Source organism: Octodon degus, unplaced genomic scaffold (genome assembly GCF_000260255.1).
Source record: "Octodon degus isolate 3935 unplaced genomic scaffold, OctDeg1.0 scaffold00076, whole genome shotgun sequence".
Taxonomy (NCBI): Eukaryota; Metazoa; Chordata; class Mammalia; order Rodentia; family Octodontidae; genus Octodon; species Octodon degus.
This window is the reverse complement of record NW_004524652.1, coordinates 6,387,544-6,406,201: the sequence shown is the minus strand read 5'-3', so window position 1 is coordinate 6,406,201 and position 18,658 is coordinate 6,387,544. Positions and strand designations below refer to the sequence as shown.

The 18,658-nt window shown below is 51.2% G+C and overlaps 2 protein-coding genes across 3 annotated transcripts in view; both read left to right on the top strand.

Annotated features, from left to right (window-relative positions):
* Positions 1-13,304, top strand: part of Ccdc62 (coiled-coil domain containing 62) — a 61,901-nt gene extending 48,597 nt beyond the window's left edge. Inside the window, exons 17-19 of the mRNA XM_023720667.1 lie at positions 1,280-1,405; positions 12,259-12,344; positions 13,210-13,304. Coding sequence (XP_023576435.1) covers positions 1,280-1,405; positions 12,259-12,306 — 174 coding nt within the window. The 3' untranslated portion in view covers positions 12,307-12,344; positions 13,210-13,304. The remainder of the gene's footprint in view (positions 1-1,279; positions 1,406-12,258; positions 12,345-13,209) is intronic.
* A 5,124-nt stretch (positions 13,305-18,428) lies between these two features.
* Positions 18,429-18,658, top strand: part of Hip1r (huntingtin interacting protein 1 related) — a 19,798-nt gene continuing 19,568 nt past the window's right edge. Inside the window, exon 1 of one of the 2 annotated variants that reach the window (XM_023720494.1) lies at positions 18,429-18,596. In XM_023720494.1, the coding sequence (XP_023576262.1) occupies positions 18,504-18,596 (93 nt within the window). In that variant the 5' untranslated portion in view covers positions 18,429-18,503. The remainder of the gene's footprint in view (positions 18,597-18,658) is intronic. The other variant, XM_004635884.2, reaches the window with a different exon arrangement.

Here is an 18,658-nt window from a genome sequence, read left to right as displayed (position 1 = left end):
GGGTGCCTGCCTGGCAAGTGCAAGGTTCTGAGTTCAATCCTCAATACAAAAAAAAACCAAAAAAAAAAAAAAAAAAAAAAAAAAAAACCTGTGGGTCAGGTGACCAGAGATATAGTTCAGTGGCACAGCACCTGCTTGGCAACCGCAAGGTCTGAGTTCAGTATCTGGTACCAATAAATAAGTAAATAAATAAGTAGTGGGGTGAGACTGCAACTCAGTGTGAGGGCCCTGGGCTTAGCCCTCAGTATCCATCCCCCTAAAAAAGTAATTAAGAAACATTGCATACTGTTGCTTTGCATTTTTTAAAAAATTGTTTGATACAGGGTCTTGCAACGCCGTTCAGACTCATAGTGATCCTCTTGTCTCAGCCTCCCCAGCACTGGGATTACAGGTGTGCGCCACCATGCCTGGTTCTGGGGCCGGCAAGGCATGTGGTACTGAGGGATCAAACTCGGGACCTTGGTCTTGCCAGGCAGGTGCTTATGCCACTGCCGAGCTATCTCCCTAGCCCATTTTGGATATTTTTATTCACTAGTTCATTTTTTATTTCCTTGTGTACTGGGAGTCAAACCCAGGGCGTCTGTAATAGGCAAGGAGCGCCCTGCCAGTGAGCTGCCCCCGAAATTGACAATGAACAAGGATAAACCCAAACACACACTCATACATTCTGAAAGACTTGCAGCTTTTTGTGTTCTGTTTTGCAGGTATTTTGACCCGCTCATTATGGCTTGAAGGGGCTGAGGAGATGGCTCAGTAGAATAAGCACTTGTCTGGCAAGTGCAAGGGCCTGAGTTCAATCCTCAGTTCTGCCAAAAAACTAAAAAATAAAAAATGTGGGCATGATTATGGGTTGAAGTGCTTGTTTAGGAAAACCAAAGAAAGTCAAATAAAATGAAAAAGTCAAATGAATGCTACTTAGTGGGAGTAAGTTCTGTATAAATATATGTGGAATTTGGCTATCCTAGTATTTGACAGCCTGTTTCACTTGTAGTAGGCTAAGTCAACTGGTGATAGGTAGTTAACTTGTTTTTGTCTCTTTTTTGAGAGAGTGTTTTGCCACGCAGTTGAAGCTGGCCTAGAACTGACTTTGTAGCCCAGGCTGGCCTCGGACTCGCAGTGATCCTCCTGCCTCAGCCCCCTAGGGTGCTGGGCTCACAGCCCTGCGCCACCCCCGGGGAGTAGTCCACACCGCAGCTGCCAGGCTGCAAGTGCGTGGAAGCACTGTCACTTCAAGCTGCTTCTGGGTTTCTTGGGTGCTTACAGCGCGTTGTCTCCCCAGGATGACTTCTCCCCCACGAGCAAGCTGCAGCGGCTGCTGGCCGAGTCGCGGCAGATGGTCACGGACCTGGAGCTGAGCACACTGCTGCCCCTCGGCTGCCAGGACCCAAGCGGCGGTACCAAAAGCGTGCGTGTCCCCTCCGGGTACTGGGTGCCGGGCGGTGGGGGTGCGGAGGCCCAGCGCGGGCGTGGCTGTGGGCAGCGCCTTTGTGCCAGCGTCTGCCCCCCAGGGAGGGCGAGCGGCCTGGAGTACAAGAGAGGAAGCCGGGCGGGCGCAGCTCCGTGCTCGCGCAGCAAGCTGCCTCCGGAGTAGAGGTTCCTGCGGAGTTGTTCGTTTGGTTTTTGGTTTTGTTTTCCTTGCAGTTTAGGGACCGGAACCTGATGATACAGGGGAAAGAAAGCCGACTTGCTAGATGTCAGAACTGCCAAGTTCCCATCCTCTAAAAATTAAGGGATGAATTCTAGGAAGCAGGGAGGTTAAGAGTAGTGAGGAGGTTTTTTGTTTTTGCTTTTGTTTTTGCCTTTTTGAGACAGGGTCTTGCTGTACAGTTCAGGCTGGCCTTGAGCTCACTTTGTAGCCCAGGCTGGTCTTGAACTTGCAGCCTCCAGAGTGCTGGGATTACAGGCATGCACCACCACTATCGGCATGAGTAGGAAGAATTTATTGGGAGAAAGAAAGCTTCTGTCTGAGGGGGCCAGAAAGGGGCCTGCAAAGTGGGTTCCCCACAGACGCCTCTTCTCAAGGGTGTTTTATTGAGCAAAGCCAAAGGCGAGGCAGGCTTAAAGTGGGACCGAACTATCATTGATTGATAAGATTCCAAGCGCAGCCGCTTAGGTAATATTGGTCCAGTGGGAAGTCACAGATGGGCGTGAGGTGGGACGGAACTACGGTCACCAGTAAGATTACAGCAAGTGTAGCCCCCCGGGGAACATCGATTAAATGAACCTCAATAGGGAAGCAGGTCCAGTCTGTAGCTAGCAGAGGGACTGACGAGGACCTTCCCGGAAGGGATGGGCGTAGGAGCCTTGTCTGTCACCTAAGGTGTTGGGGTCCATCCCTAGGGAGGACGGGGTGCATCCTTGCTCTTCTTCCTGAGGCCGGGCCTTCGTGCTCGCGCCTCCAGCCTCCAGCCCTGTCTGCTCTGTAATGTGTCTACCTTACTTAGCTGTCTATAACACCAGGGCCTCACACGTGCTGGGCAAGCACTCTGCCGCTGAACTGTACCCCTACCTCAAAACCCCACCTCAAACTCCTGGGGATTTAAAACAAATTTTTTTTTTCAAATTTTATTTTATTTATTTATTTGCAGAACCAGGGGTTGAACTCAGATCCTTGCATTTGCCAGTCAAGTGCTTATCCTACTGAGCCATCTCCCTGGCCCCTTATTTTTTCAAATTTTAAGTTCAAATTCAGCCATGATGGCAAGATCCTGTAATCCGAGCACTGGGAAGGCTGAGGGCAGTCCAGGCTACAAAATGAATTCAAGGCTAACCTGAGGGCGTGGTGGGGCACATAATCCCAGTGCTTGGGAACCTGAGGCAGGAGGATCGGTGCCAGTTCGAGACCAGCCTGGGCTACAAAGTGAGCTCCAGGCCAGCCTGAACTGCATAGTGAGATCTTTCTCAAACAACCAACCTGATCTAGAAAGCAAAACCCTGATTAAAAATCTTTTTTCTTTAAATATCAAATTTCAAATACACATAAAAGTAGGAAGAATAATACACTGGCCTCCGACAATTGTCACGTTCCTATCATTTTTCTTCCACGTTCCTCATCCATACAGTCTTCTTCTAAAGTATGTTAGGAAAAAATATATATATTAGAGCAAATCTAAGAGGCCATGTCATCTTACTCGTGAATATTTCATAGATTATCTACATCAGATAGACTTTTGGCCCCAGCCACTGAGCCGCTGTGAGGTCTCCGCTGCGTCCCCCTTGAGCCCCTGCTTCCCAGCGATGGTCCCCCTTTCCTGTCCCCCCTTCTCCCAGAGCCACCTTCCGCAGGCCACGGGCTGCTTCCCCCGCAGAGGGGATCGTATCGTATGTCTGCTATCCAGAGCCTGCACTCTTTCACCCCTTTGCTGATGGAAGTTGGGGTGATGCCCTGCTTCCCGCCGGCACTGAGGACTGTATCCATATAAGAACTGGACAGAGGAGTGGCAGGAAGACCCTCACCGCCGCCCAGTAGATCGCGATGATTATGAGAAAAGGAAACTGGTGAAGGTGTTTAGGAAGAAATCTGCCTGCAGTGGCGCAGCCACCGAGCACCCAGAATAGGGAGCAGTAAGCCCGCTCTAGGGCACGCCGCGCGCGGGAACACACGTGGTTCCTGGAAGAGACAGGCCTGGCCAAGGACGCTCAGCTGCAGGCTCATGGGATTCAAGTGCGTGCAGCGCACTAGAGCTTGCAGGATTTCCTTGCAGTAGAACACCCCCTCAGTCCCTTGTCACAAGTTTAAAAGCTTTACAGCTTGTATAATGTAACCTTTGGTGGCACTTGGACTAATGTAACTCCTTCATGCAGTAAACTGAAAAGAGACAAAAAAGAAGAGATTTTTGAAAAACTGTATTAGAGGGGCACAGTGGCACACATTTGTAATCCCAGCTACTCAGGAGGCTGAGGCAGGAGGGTCACAAACTCAAGCTCAACCTGGGCAACATAGTAAGACCTTGTCTCCGAAGGGCTGGGGGTGTAGGTCAGTGGTGGAGCACTTCTGGGTCCATCCCTAGACACACACACACACACACACACACTCCAGGGGTCACTAGGAGTCCTACTTTGCATTTGCATATGTTCCTTGAAGTTTCTCTCATCACTAAGTTTCTTTTTTCTTCTTTCCTTCCCTTCTTCTTTATTCTTCTTTCTTGTTCTCTATCTTTTCCATTTTTGTTTGTTGGAGGGCTGAGGATTGAACCCAGGGCCTCGCAATTGCTGAGTGAGTGTCCTGCCACAGAACTATACCCCAGCCTTTTAATTTTTGCTTTTTAATTACATTCATTCATGAAAGAGAGATTGCATCATTTTCCTGGAGGATTTCTCACCTTCAGGGTCTGGCCAACTCTACCCTCATTGATATTTAAAATTTTCTGGCCACCCCCCATTCCTACAGACAGGCATTGGGTCTAGTGACGCAGTTAGGCTCCTGGTCACTTTGGGGCCTGGGATTTGTTGGCTTTGTTTCGGCCCCTGCGTTGCGGTGCCCTTTGCTCCCCACGTCCTTTCAGGAGGTCCAAGCGCCCGGTTGGCCCAGGTGTTGGCTTCAAGGGCACCCCAAGGAGTCTGTCAGCCTGAGGTGTAATATTGTCATGTTTCCCTAAAGTTCACTGAGTGATTTTATCATCCATTGATGATTATTATTTAGATACATGACTTCGTCAGAAACTGCGAGGTGGTAATTTTCTAGATCTATCGTTCTTTCAGGAAGTGTTTCACACATTAACTGCCTGGCTTATTCTGAACATGGTAACATTTCAGCAGCAGGCTTCCCTCAGATTTCTAGCCCCAGGGTACATAGTGAGAGGAACACAGGGCTCGAAATTGGGACAGTTGTCCGCTGTCCTGATGGTAAAATAGGAGCTCAGACTGATGCTGTAGGAGTCATGACGCCTGCCTTGGGTGTGCTGTGTGCGCAGCTAAGGATGTTTGACATGCGGGTGGTGGCACAAACCTGCAATCCCTGTACCCTGAGAGGCTGAGACAGGAACACTGAAAGTCTGAGGCCGACCTGGGCAGTTTACTGACTCGAGGACGCTCTGTTCCAAAATAATAAAGGATTGCAAATATAGCTCAGTGTGAAGGCCTGGGTTCAATTCCTAATATGAAAAAAAAAAAAAAAAAAGCAAGCCATGGAGCCTTGGAAGTAAGAGCTTTCTGTATCCCTGACAGAAGATCAAAATAAATGCAGAGTCCTGTAAGCTGGGTGTGGTATGCACGCCAGTGATCCCAGCGCTGGGCTGAGGCAGGAGGACCATTCCAAGTTTGAGACCAGCCTGGGCCCAGAGAGAGTTCAAGGCCACTCTGTAATACATGGGGGACCCTGTCTCCAAAAAAATGAAGAAGTTCTGTAAGAGCACTGAATGTTTTCCCACTAAAATAATCCAAGTGCTTAGCAGGTAGGGGACTTACTGAAATATAACTCACTTGCAATAAAATGAAGACATTTATTAAGAATGTCTTTAGTTCCTGAACTGGTACTTTATTGAAAATCTAGTTAGATCACATGGGCTGAACAAGGAGGGAGCCGGGTGTACGCGCTGTGAGCCAGTATTCCACTCGGGATGCGGCCGCGGCCAGGCTAAGAAGTCTCCCTCATGCTCTTTGAAACGAGCTCTCCTCCCCAGCCCAGCCCATTACCGACCTGACTGGGATCATGAGAGACTAGTTTTGCCTGTTCCAGACCTGCAGATAAGCGCGGTCAAACAGTGTGTGCGCTTTATCTAACGTGGCAGACGCACTCGTGTGGGGCAGGCAGGCTTCTCTCCCTTCCAGATGTGGCCGCAGAGGCCTTCCTAGCCTGTTGGTGGGACATTTGACTTGTTTCCAGGTTAAAGCTTGCCAGTGAATCTGAGTATTGTAGCAGGACTCCAGGGTCCCATCCCCAACACAGCCCCTTTTCGTTTTGGTTTTTGAGACGGGGTAACATCGCGGAGCCCATGTGCACCTGGCCTTAGACTTGGATCCTCCTGCCTCAGCCTCCTAAATGCTGTGATTCCAGGCATCGCCACCCCCAATTTAAAGTCATACCAGTCTTTTTGCTTTGGTTCTGGCATTGCTGGCCCTCACAGCCCCAGCACCCACCCTCCCAGCAGTGTTTGCCTTTCGAGGTCAGGTCCCTGAGCTGCTCAGCTGCTGGGGCTGGGCTCAACCGGGGCTCCTCCTACCTCGCGCCCAGTGCTAGGCCTGCAGGAGCGCACCACCGCGCCCAGCCGTGATTTCACTTCCTCAGAGTAAATGCCAAGAGGCAGAATTGTTGGTTTTAAAATAGGTGTGTGTTTGACCTCTTAATAAAGTGCCAACTTGTGTCTCAAGTTGGCTCCACCGTTTTACACTCCTGCCAGCTGCGTATGAAAGTGCTGGCACTCCGGGCCTCGCTGGCCTCGCTGTACAGAGCTCTGCCTGTCTCTTTGACTTTAGCTGGGGTTTTTTTGTTTTTAATTTTGTTGTAACAGTTTTTGTTTTTGAGAAAGGGTCTTGCTATGCAGTTCAGGCTGGCCTTGAGCTCACTTTGTAGCTCAGGCTGGTCTTGAACTGGCAACAATCCTCCTGCCCCACTCTCAACTTTAGTTGTTCTTAAATATGAAATGGCATCTCGTTGCCATTTAATTTGCATTTTCCTATTGACTTACAGTATGTATCTTTTCATGCATTTATTGACTTATGTAGTTTTTTTCCTTTTTAAGTATATTTTTAATGAAATGTCTATTAAAGTATTTTACCTACTTTAAATTTGAAATATTATTATTATTATTCTCTTGTCTTTTTTTGAGACAGGATCGCAGTATGCAGGTCAGGCTGCCTTGAGCTCACTGTGTAGACCGGGCTGTCTTGAACTTGCAGTGATCCTCCTGCCTCAGCCTCCTCAGTGCTGGGTTGACAGGTGTGTGTCACCATGCCCAGCTTCATTATTAATGACTTGCAAAAGTTCTTTCGATACTCTGGATAGAAGTCCTTTGTATGTTAGATATATTGTAAATGTGGTCCTCCTGCCTTGGCCTGCTGGGTTCTGGAGTTACAAGGGTATGCCATCATGCTTGCCAAAGTTTTAGTACTTTTTTTTTTTTTGGCGGAACCGGGGATCGAACTCAGGCCCTTGCGCTTGCCAAGGAAGCGCTTATTCCACTGAGCCATCTCCCTGCCCCCTCAAAGTTTTAAATTTTGATGATTTTGAACTTAACAGTTTTTATTTTGGCTTTGTTTTTAAGACTGGGTCTCCAAAAACCAAAAAGGCTGGCTCTGAATTGGCCGAGATCCTCCTGCCTCAGCTGCCCGCGTGCTGGGGTCGTAGGTGCGCCCCACCACATCCGCTGTTGCTTTTAGCGGTCCTTCGTGCATCCTAAACTGTCTGCTCTGGGGGAGTGACTGTTTGTCCTCCTTGAAGCTTAGACAAGTGCTGTGCTGAGCTTGGGGTCTGTGGGTCACTGTGACTTCATCTTTGTGTGCAGTGCGAATAGCTAGGGTCTTCTCCCGGTGCTGTCGGCTGAAAAGGTGCCCTTCTCCTCGGCCTCTGTGCCGCCTGTCAGCTGAGCCAACGTGGACTCCATGGTCATCTGCGTTGTCCGCCAGCCTCTCCTCACACCAGCGCCACACTGCACTGATTATGTAACTCAGCAGAGTCTAGAATCCGAAAGCAGGGCATGGTGAACATGCCTGTAATCCCAGTACGGGGGAGGCTGAGGCAGGAGGATCATTGTGAGTCCGAGACCAGCCTGGGCGAGAAAGTGAGCTCAAGGCCAGTCTGAACTACATAGCGAGACTCTGTCTCAAACAGACAAAAAAAAAAAAAAAGTCTAGACTCTAAGCTGCAGGTGCATCCTCTTACTCTTCCTTGGGACCCCGTCAAAAACAAATGAACAAAACATACATCAGGAAGAGAGAAACTTGCATAAATATTTTAATACCAAATTTATTGAGACATCATGAGATTATACAAGCCAGCTGTGGCCTCTACAATCGCAAGAGCGGCTCCAAATGGTGGCCATGACCACCAGACACCGACTAATGGGGCAAATTGCTGAAGCGCAGCACGTGTCTCGTGGGCAGGACAGCTTTGTACCCGTTAAGTGGTTACTACGCCCAGAGATGCTGCACTAAGCTGACCCTCGACCTTGGAAGAGACCCTTGACTTGTGGAAGGGCAAGAGGAGGAAGAGATGGATGCGTTGTCTGGGGGGCACGTGGCGCCTTGGGGTGTCTTGTGTATTTCTAGTGGTTCAGTTCGGCTGGGAGCTCACCTGGTATTTCTTGTACCTGGAATTTTGGTTAAAGGTGAACCTTCTGCGTGCTCGCGTTGTCTACTAACATCACACTGCTGGGGCGCAGCGCGCCTTCGCAAGGAGCCTCCCAACAGACCTGTCTCTCAGGCACCCTTGTGGCTTCTGGCCCTTGGGTCCCTCTCCCCTGGGCCTGGCTGTCCTTGGGTCTGCACCACCCTGGGGTGCTCCAGTAGCAGCCTTGTGGGAGGCCATTAGGGTTTGGGACTGAGGCCTTGAGGGGCCGCAAGGGCCCTGCCCCTCCTTCCCCGAGTCTGGGGAGCACAGCTCCGGCCCTCTGTGGTGCCATCTCACCCCCAGGCCCCTCTCACCGACCCACACCTGAAACAGGAAGCAGAGGCACCCCCTCTCTTGCTGATGAGCTCGTCGAGGTACAGTAAGGGCGAGCGGGCTGCCAGGCTTTCCTGGCAAATCACGGTGTAAGACAGGCTTGAACAGGAGCAGCCTCATCTCAGACCTCTCTAGACGGGCGTGTGTGCGCGTGCGAGTGCACAGGTGTGTGTGCATCTTTGTCCCCATCCCACATCACGCCCGGTTTATGATCATCATTCGCCCGCTCTGGGGTGCTTGGTAGTGGCCCACAGTGGAGCCGACGGGAAAGGTACGGAAGGAAGGCAAGCTGTGACCTCAGCGCACAACGCAAATGCCGCTGCTGCGCCAGCTGCGTGGGAACCTGGCTTAGGGGACTTGAGCTACCGAGGCCAAGACCCGTCCCTAATCCCAAGCTTTTGCTTAAGGGTGAGGAATAGGGGTAAATCTACTCAGCAGCCCATGACGAGAGTCAGAAGGTCATTTAATTAAAAATAAGATCGGCCTAAATGTAATATATTTTCTGGTAGATTAACTCATTCAAGAGGTGGGAAAACAGAACAGAAAAAAATTTGTTTTTTGAGACAGTCTCGCTGGGTAGCCCAAACGGGCTTTGAACTCATGGTGATTCTCCTGCCTCAGCCTCCTGAGTGCCGGGATTGTAGGCGTGTGCCGCCATGCCTAGCTCAATGAAACAGTCACTCACCCCGGTCGCCCGCCCAGGGCCGGGTGTTGCAGGCCTGGGCAGACAACTGGCAGGGCTTTCCCCAACCACAGACGACCCGGTCCTTTAACGCAGCAGTGTTGCCGTGAGAACACTGCTCGCCATGAACTGGAGCTCTTCACTGCAGCGCCGCCTCAGCACAGCCGGGATGGGAGGCTGCGCAGGGTGCGTGAGGGTGGCCGAGTGCACAGCAGGTGGCCCTGCGACTCCACAGCGGAGCGGCTCTCGCCGGGCCAGATGAGGCTGCGGGAGAACAGTGCTCTGGCGGAGGGCCCGGAGGCGCTCTGCACACGCAGGACAGCAGCAGCACCTGGGCCGTGATCCCACAGAGGCGACTGCTGTTTTTGTGTGTCGCAGTAAGACACCATGCCCTGAGTTCCCTTCAGGGTCCTCCCTACCATGTCCAACACACTCACCATCCTTCTTGCTGGTTTTTCAAGCAGGCCTGGCGCCCTCTTCCCTGGGTGTCATTAGGAAAGTGGCAAGCATAATGAGATACCCTGGAACCGGGCATGGTGGCCCTCACCTTTAATCCCAGTACTTGGGAGGCTGAGACAGGAGGATCGCTACAAGTTCCAGATCAGCCTGGCAAAAGTGAATACAAGGCTAGCCTGAACTGTATAGCAAGACCCTGTCTAAAAAAAAAAAAAAGAATACTAGGATAAGTGCATTGAAGTGAGGAGGGAGATTTTGAGGGGAATTGACAACATGTTTTACATTGTAATAATTTTTTTTTGAGACAGGGTCTCACTATGTAGCCCAGGCTGGCCTCAAACTCATGGAGATCCTCCTGCCTCAGCCTCTTGAGGATTGAGATTGTAGGTGTGTCCCACCATACCCAGTTCTGTAATAAATTTTTTAAATTAAAAATTCTTTGTATTTTTCTATCACACCATGTATTATCTGTCTGTCAGGGTTCTTAATCTTTTTTGTGGGGGGCAGGTAGGTAAAGCATGCAGACCCCTTTTAGAGTCACACAGCTTTTGTTGGTTTCCTTGTTTTCATCAGGTCAGAGTGGACCAAACAGTGTGCCACCATAACCGCCTTAAGGGGTACATACAGTGATGCGGAATACATTCCTGAGTCATGCCACCACTGTCACCGTCCTCTTCAGGACTTCGTCTTACATGTCTGGAATCCCATGCCTGTCACATAGCAAGGCTCCCTTTCTGGTCCCCCAGGCCCTGGCACCTGTTTCCCTTCATGATTTGGCTCCTTCTGAGCAGTAGAGGTGGAACAATGCAGCGTTCGTCCTTTTGCTCTGTGTCCTCAGTGTCCATCCCTGTTGTAGCGCGTGTCCCTGTTTGTGGAATTTTAAAGATTAAATCTGCGGGGCACAGTGGTGCACCCCTGTGAACCTAGCACTCAGGAGGCTGAGGCAGGAGGATCCTCATGAGTTCAAGGTCAGCCTGGGCTACAAAGTGAGACGCTGTCTCAAAAACCCTAAGAAAGAGGTTGACTCATACCCTGCTGTAGGTGCGCACCGCATTTGTCTGTCATGCAGTTGTGGATGAGCTCCCCAGGGTGGCTTCCATAACGGAGCTTCGCAGCTGGTGCTGCCCAGGGCGCTTGGGTGCGCAGGAAGCGCGTGGGAGCCACTTTCAGTCAGTGGGGGGACATGCCCAGCACACAACTGCTGGACACTGCTAGTTCCACAGGAGTGAAATAAAGCAGTTCAGGGAGCTGCACAGGCGCAGGAGAGCATTGGGGTGCCTGGGGAGCTGTGGGGATCCTGGGGTGGCCAGGAGGGCAGAGCAGGTGCGGCCGCACCAGGTGCCATCCTCCCCTTCCCTTGTGCTGCTTGCCCTCTTCCGCCCACGCTCCATCCTGCAGCGGGTGGCCGGGCACTCAGGGCCCCGGCGCGGCAGCCTGCAGACGTGTGAGCGGGCTCGGCCTGTGCTGCGCTCGGGGGGAGGTCGGCCCAGGATGGCTGGGCTTCAGCTGACCCTGCTTAGGCAGACAGGGTTATGGCAAATGGGGTGGCCTTCTGTGCGTGGGAGTTGAGAACCAGTATGTCCTGGCCGGGCGGATGGCAGCTGTTTAGAATTATAGCAGTCCCTTGCTCTTTCGCTGCTCGACTTTCACGGACTCACTGTTTCGTGGGTTTTAAAAAAGTATACTAATCTAAGTTATTTACTTTTTTATTTTATTTTATTTTATTTATTTATTTTTTGCTGAACTGGGGACTGAACTCAGGCCCTTGTGCTTGCCAGGGAAGTGCTTATTCCACTGAGCCATCTCCCCAGCCCTTAATCTAAATTATTTATTACAGATTTTTTGTTATGTCTCAGGATTCTGAAGTGCCATACAGTATATGTATTTTGTTAGAATTATGTAGGTCTATGAGTTTAGAAAGTGGTTAAGGGGCTGGGGAGATAGCTCAGTAGAATAAGCGCTTGCCTGGCAGGTGCAAGGGCCTGAGTTCAATCCCCAGTTCTGCCAAAAAAAAAAAAAAGGAAGGAAGAAAATGGTTAAAAACATTAGAATTGTTTTTAAAAGTGTGGGAAAGGTTTATAAAAGTGTGGGAAGGGTTTACAAAGTCTTAAAATACACATAAATACTACAGTCAATATAATGTTGCTACTCTGCTGATTTTCCCTTATCCTGGGAGTGTCTGGAGGGGAACCTCGGCGGTAGGTGCAGGATCGCTCCTTCATTGTGCTTCGCTAATCCTTGGAGGGCTTTGCAAGGCCTCTCTGCTGCGTGTGCTGGCCCAGGTTTGTAACCCCAGCTACTCAGGAGGCTGAGGCAAGAGAGCTGCAAGTTCAAGGCCAGCCTGGACAACCAGTGAGACCCTGTGTCAAAAATAGGGGCAGGTTTGCCGCTTAGCATGGAAGCCTTGTGTTCAATCCCAGTACTGGGGGGCTAAGGAAAAAGCACCTCTGCTGTATTTGTGTAGGGCCTTTAGGGTTTTCTGCTGTCTGTTCTGGGTACTCATTTGGGAGGTGTTTTCTAGGAAATCTCCGAAGAGTCACCTCAAAAGAATACCTTCGTTAGACCCTGAAGAAGACAAAGTCAAGTGCAGCGTTCGCGAAGGCCGGGGTAAGTCACCTTCGCTTGCCGAGCCTGGTGTCGCAGCTGGTGTTTAATAAGTAACCGGGGAGACTGATAGCGTGGAGGCAAGGCCGCGGTGCTGGACAGTAATCTTCCTCTGTGCTCGCCCGACATATTGCCGTACATACCTTCCAGATCCAATCAAAGCAAAATGTCAGTGACGGGAGAAATGCAGATCAGAAGGTTCTTGGGCTGAGTATCAAGAATTTTAAGTCTGAAGACGTGGATCTATAGGTTGAACTTTAACTATCGGAATCTAAACCGGCGTCTCAGCGTTCCACCCATCTGTCTCCCCGCAGAGAAATCGCGGGTGTGGGTTCGGGCTTTGTACAAAGTGTGCAGGCCCCAGAAGCCCTTTCCTGGTCTGGTTTCCTGCTGTCCAACCCCGTTTCTTATGTAGTTTCTTCAGGATCCAGGCGGATATGGCCAAGATCTGTCTAGTGAGCCCGAGGCCGGCGCCCCGGCCTCTCCTCCCTCCCCGTTCTGCGCAAGAACTGCAGCCTCACCCTGTTGGAAGTCAGGGTCCCCATCCATGTCTTAGATGCTGGAGCTTTCAGCACTGGCTGCAGTGCTTAATGATTTTCGATTTTTTTGTTTTTTGCTTTTTTGCGGTACCGGGGATTGAGCTCCAGACCTTGTGCTTGCCAGGCAGGCGCTTATGCCGCTGAACTATCTCCCCAGCCCGAAATTTTCATTCTGTTCCCTTCCTCCAGAAGCCCCTCGAGCGAGGTAGGCACTGACATGGGTAGGACCTGCTCCCCTAAACAAGAGGAGGCTTGTGATCCTCTGTCAGCATTTAATGCCAAGGGGGAGGCTGTGCCTTCAGTTCTTTAAGCACCCATCTTTGTTTCAGTGAAACGTTTGGGGATGACACTAAGAAGAAGAGGATTATGAGAGGACACAGGCCGCGGGGCAGCCGGAGAAGGCCCAGGGTAGGACAGCGCCGCCAGAGCCGCGCTCCACTTCGACGCCACGAGCCCTCAGAGCGGCCCCAGTCGAGAGAGCAGTGCTGTCGCCAGGGCTGTCACCAGGGCTGCAGGCTGCGCTTGCTGCTCTGTGGACGCAGGCAGGGAGGGGGTCGCTGCCCTGGCTCGCCTGTCCTGGGCCAGCCGGACTCACACAAACAGGAGTGTGCTGGAAGATCAAGTTTTATATGGATTTTTTTATATGAAAGAATAAAACACTTCCATTTTAACTTGTAATTTAATTTTTTACCTAATTAAATGTCTCTGTGTCCCTTCTAAGAGAACTGATCAGTTGCAGTCAATAAAAAATATTTTTAATAGTAAACAAAGGTACTCTTCTTTGGGTCTCTCTTATTGCACAAAATAAACTAAGGAAGTTAGCACTTTAAATGAGACCTGGTGAGCACTCTCCTCAGGAACGGGAATATTTTTTTAAGCATTTCAGATATCAAAGTTCTATTGTGCTGGACAAATGCCCCTTTGTTGGCGGCCTCAGGGTTTCCTCAGAGATGATTTTCCCAGGAGTGGAAGGGCCTCCCCGGTTGGGCTTCTTAATTAGGGTGCTGAAAAGAGAAGTGGGGTGGGGTTTGGCCACGTCCTTGTCCTTCTGCACACTTGCTGTCTCCTCTGCCAGTGGCACAGAGCGAGGTGTGGAGAGGTGCAGTGGGTCCTGACACCGCCATGTGGGTGCGCAGGAGCCGCAATGTCCCGGGAGGCGACCTCACAGGGGAAGGGAAGCCGGGTCGGTGCAGGCTCTGCCCCTGCTCTTGGCGTGCCTGCCGCGGAGCCCCTTGCCCAGGGCCAAGCCCCTCTGCTGAAGGCCAGGCAGCAAAACTTGAGGAACTGTAGGATTTGAAGAGAATTAAAAATTACCGTATGGCAAAAGTATTTTTAGCTCATAGGATTGTAGTATTGGCTGCACCTATCCTAGGGGTGTGTGTATGTTGAAAAAAGTTGCAAGAAAAGTAATTTTATTTTTTATTTTCTCTCTTAATTTCCTACAACTGTTTTTCTTTTTCCAATTTTGCATAAATGTATCTGGTAATCTAAACAAGTAATTTGAAGACAGCGCTATGCAGTACAACAAATACTGTCAGATTCATATTATTTTGTTCAATGAAACTCTGTCTCATTTCTAATTTTTTTCATTATTTTGTATTCTCTTTAAAAACAAGAAAAAAGAAGACAAAGAAAAATAAATTTTAGGTTTTACATTTAGGATTGTATGGGGTGGGTGTTGAAGACAGGGTCTCAGTGTTTGTTTCTTTGTACCGGGAACCAAACTTAGGACCTTGTACTTGCCAGGCAGGCACTGTGCCACCGAGCTCGATCACCAGCTCTGGGTCTTAGTACTTACTTTGGGCTGGTCTTGAACTCACTATGTAGCCCAGGCTGGCCTCAAACTCATAGCAATCCTCCTGCCTCCTCCTCCCACATGCTGGGTTACAGACATGCACGCTCACACCTCTTTTTTTTTTTTTTCTGGTTTTTGGAGGAGCTTAGGGTCTTGCTATGTAGTTTAGGTTGGCCTTGGGCTCACTGTGGAGGCTACGCTGCCCTTAGACGTATAGTACTTCTCCTGCATCAGCCTTCCAAGCCCTGTATAACAGGCATGCACCATTTTTCCTGGCCATCACCATCATTCTGAAGATCAACAGCGTATGATCTTAAGAAGTGGCTGAATTATGCTATAATTTGCCTGCCAGAAATGATCTCAGCATTGGAAAAGACTGATAGGATGGTATTTTTAGAATTTATGAACAGATCTTTTAAACAGAAGCAGAAATATCACGAAAGAAATTGATTTAACCAGGATGCTAGTCCATGGCCTGTAATCCCAGTGCTCGAGAGGCTGAGGCTCGAGAGGCTGAGGCAGGGGGATCGCCACAAGTTAAGACCAGTCTGGGCTACATAGTGAGACGAGAGAGAGAGAGAGAGAGAGAGAGAGAGAGAGAGAGATTGATTCAAAATAATACACAAACACTAAAAAGTTTTACCCCACACAGTTGTCCATAGAATGCTTAGAATGGAGAGCTGCTGCCGAGGGGTGGCTGGCTCTGTGGATTCAGAAGGGAGCTGAGGGTGGAACCCTTGTCCTGTTCTGGTGAAACAATCAGGGTTTTCCTGAGGTCCTGCCTTGGGTCCTCCTGTGGTTTACCCCAAGCTCAGGTCACCATAGGAGGTGGTGGCTTAGCAGGTATGCAGCTCTTGTTCCCTTCGCCTCTTGAGGCCGATCCTTTAGGGCACCGCAGGGCATCTCCCACAAGGCTCAGCACCCCGTGTCTGCAGGAGCGGTACCTCAGCAGCGTTCTCTGTGCCAGATGCCACTGAGAAACCAGACACATCCATCAGCACCGCCATAGACAGAGCAGGTTAAGCCCTGGACCGTCTGGAGCAGATCTGTGGGTCTGTGGATGGAGGGCACATCGATCAGTGCCACGGAAAGCAACCTCGGGGTCGTCAGCCAGGCGTGCGCTCAGTTTGTCCAGCAAGGGACAGAAAAAGCATCCAGTGTACACAACAGCCCTGCTGGCCACCTGAGACCCCGGGAGCAAAGCAGTCAATCCTCCTTCCAGCCCAGTGAGGGAGACAGATCTTAAACAAGGTCAGGGAAGGAGCAGTGTGTGCTAGGGAGGGAGGCTGAGACACTGTGACAGCAGACACAGGGCAGGGCAGGGTGTTCAGGGAGGTATCGGTCAGAAGAGACATCTGAAGCAATAGCTGAGTTCACTAGGCAGGCAAACAGGAAGTGAATTCCAGACGATCGTAACAGCATGTGCAAAAGCCCTGGGACAGGAAGGAGCCTGACGCACTCACAGATCTGACGGGCCAGGATGGAGCAACACGAAGGTGGGGAGAGGCGGGGCCGGTCATGCACGCGTGGCAGGGTAGGGACTGTAGCATACAACCTTTCATAACCCCAGTGCTGCCAACTATCTTCTCAGTTTTGCCTAGAACAGGGTCCAGTTTGCATCCCTAGTGGGTGGTGTTGGCAATATCATAAGGAGAAGATTGAACAGTCCTCAGGACACCCAAATGGGACCTGGGACCTGGGCGTGGTAGCATACCCTCATAATCCCAGGACTTGGGAGGCTGAGGCAGGGATCAGCACGAGTGAGGCGAGCCTGGGCTCCACGGTGGGCACCCTGATTCTAGTGATGTGGAGAATCTCAGGCAATGAGAGACAGCCAGTGGTGCAGCAGACCTTCTACCCAAAGACGTTTGGAAGATGAATCCTGACAATGAGAAGGGGGCAGTTTGCACCCTTGTGTCCCCAGCCATGGCCTTGCATAGAGTAAGACAAGTGTCAAGCGCACCAGCTGGTGGAGTGGGGCTCCACCCTCCGCCTTGCTGCAGGGCTCCCGGGCCCCGTGCAGGACGCGTCCCTGCCTTCATCTCCAAGCAGCCGCGCCAGCATCCTGGCTGGAGAACAGGCACAGCCGAAGCTGTTAGCCAAACCTTTGAGAGGATGGAGCCAGACACTGTGGCCAAAATGCTGAGCACAGAGCTGAAAAACACAAGGTCTGTGGCTGCTAAGGTAAGTCACTGTAGCAGATGTGTCCGCCTCGCGTCCGCATGTGAGTTCCTTATAGGAAAGGAGTCTGAAACATAGCTAGACCACCACTGTGGTCTGTAGCTGACCGTGTCTGACTAAATTGCTGAGGATCAGAGACAAGATAATTCTCTAAAGGGTTTAGCTAGGACCTGGCAACTAAGCACCCAATAAACATCACCAATTGTTATTCTGCTGTTAGTTACTCTGGTAAATAAGCTTTCCAGGGATTGGAATTAGAGAAAGTGATTAATCTCTCTTTAGTGGAGAGGACAGCTGTGTCCCATACAACTTTCAGTGTCCATGGTCAGCTCCTGAACAGGACAGTGAGGGGTCAGAGAGCAGAAAGACAGGGCTCAGGCCTGAAGAGCACTTCAGTCTCACAGGACGAAAACAGCAGGCTTCCTAAGGCAGCATCTCCCCTCCAACAGGTAGATGAGCCTGGTGACGCTTTGCCTCCAAAATTAAGGGGTCAATAATCCCAGCACTTGGGAGGCTGAGGTAGTGGGGCTGCCAGCCTTGCCTACATAGTGCTTTCAAGGCCAGCCTGCACTACAAAGAAGACCCTGTCAAAAAAAAAAAAAAAAAGGCAAAACGTATATGTTGCAATTTCTCAAGATGAATGTAGCAATTATGTATCACAGACATATACTAATACATTTTGTTTTGTCTTTGGAGACAGTCTTGCCATGTAGTTCAGGGTGGTCCCAAACTCACTATATAGCTGGCCTTGAACTCAAAGTAATCCTCCTGCTTCATCCTCTCCAGGGCTGGGATTACAGGCAAGCACCACTATGCTAGGCCTAAAAATTTTTTAAATAGAAAAATTCCAAAAACATAGGGAATCTTTAGTATATTTGTGGGGCAACTTCATATCTACACTCTGGCACAAAAGCTAAGAACCGCAGAGACAGCACATTTTTATTTTTTATCGCGATACAGGGTCTCACTAAATTGCCCGGGCTTGGCTCTAATTTGCAGTTTCTGCCTCCACCTCTCAGAGGGTGTTGGGATTACACACATGCGCAACCGTGTCCCGAACTTCGGGTTATTTTTCTTTTCAGTCTTATGACCCTCATTTAAAAGCACGCTTTTAGGCCACTCCTGGCATCTGTCTCCTCTTGCTTGGGCGGCCCGCTGGGCTCTGCCCTCCGCCTCGAGGGTGACAGCTGCGCGGGGCCGAGCAGTGCCCAGGAGGGGAAGCTCAGACGCGTGACACGTGAAATAAGACCTAAGCTTGGAAGACGCCGGCCTGGCTGCGCGGGGATCGACCAGGCTCACGGGAGCCCGAGTTGCCCAATTTGTCCCCGAGCGGTTTCAGTGGGGTTAGGGTTAGGGGCAGCTTTCTCTTCGGTTTCTCAGGGGGCTGGCGGGGTGGCGGGGCTGGCGGCCTTTTGTCTCCGCCTTCGGTCCTGGGGGGGGGGGGGGCGTACCTGGCGGCCCGGAGCGGACCCGGCGAGGAGAGGGCGGGCGTCGAACCGGGGGCGTGGCCCGGGGCGTGGCCAGGAGGCGTGGTCAGGAGGCGTGGCCAGCGCGCCCCGCCCCCGCGCGGCGTCGCGGTGCCTAGGCGCCGGCGAGCGGTCGCTCAGTCGAGCGGAGGGGCTGGGCCGGGGCGTGTGCTGCGGCGGGATGAACAGCATCAAGAGCGTGCCGGCGCGGGTGCTGAGCCGCAGGCCCGGCCACAGCCTGGAGGCCGAGCGCGAGCAGTTCGACAAGAACCAGGCGAGCGAGAGCGGGCGGCGGTGGGCGGCGGGCCAGGGCCTGGCTGCCCGCGGGCGCCGAGC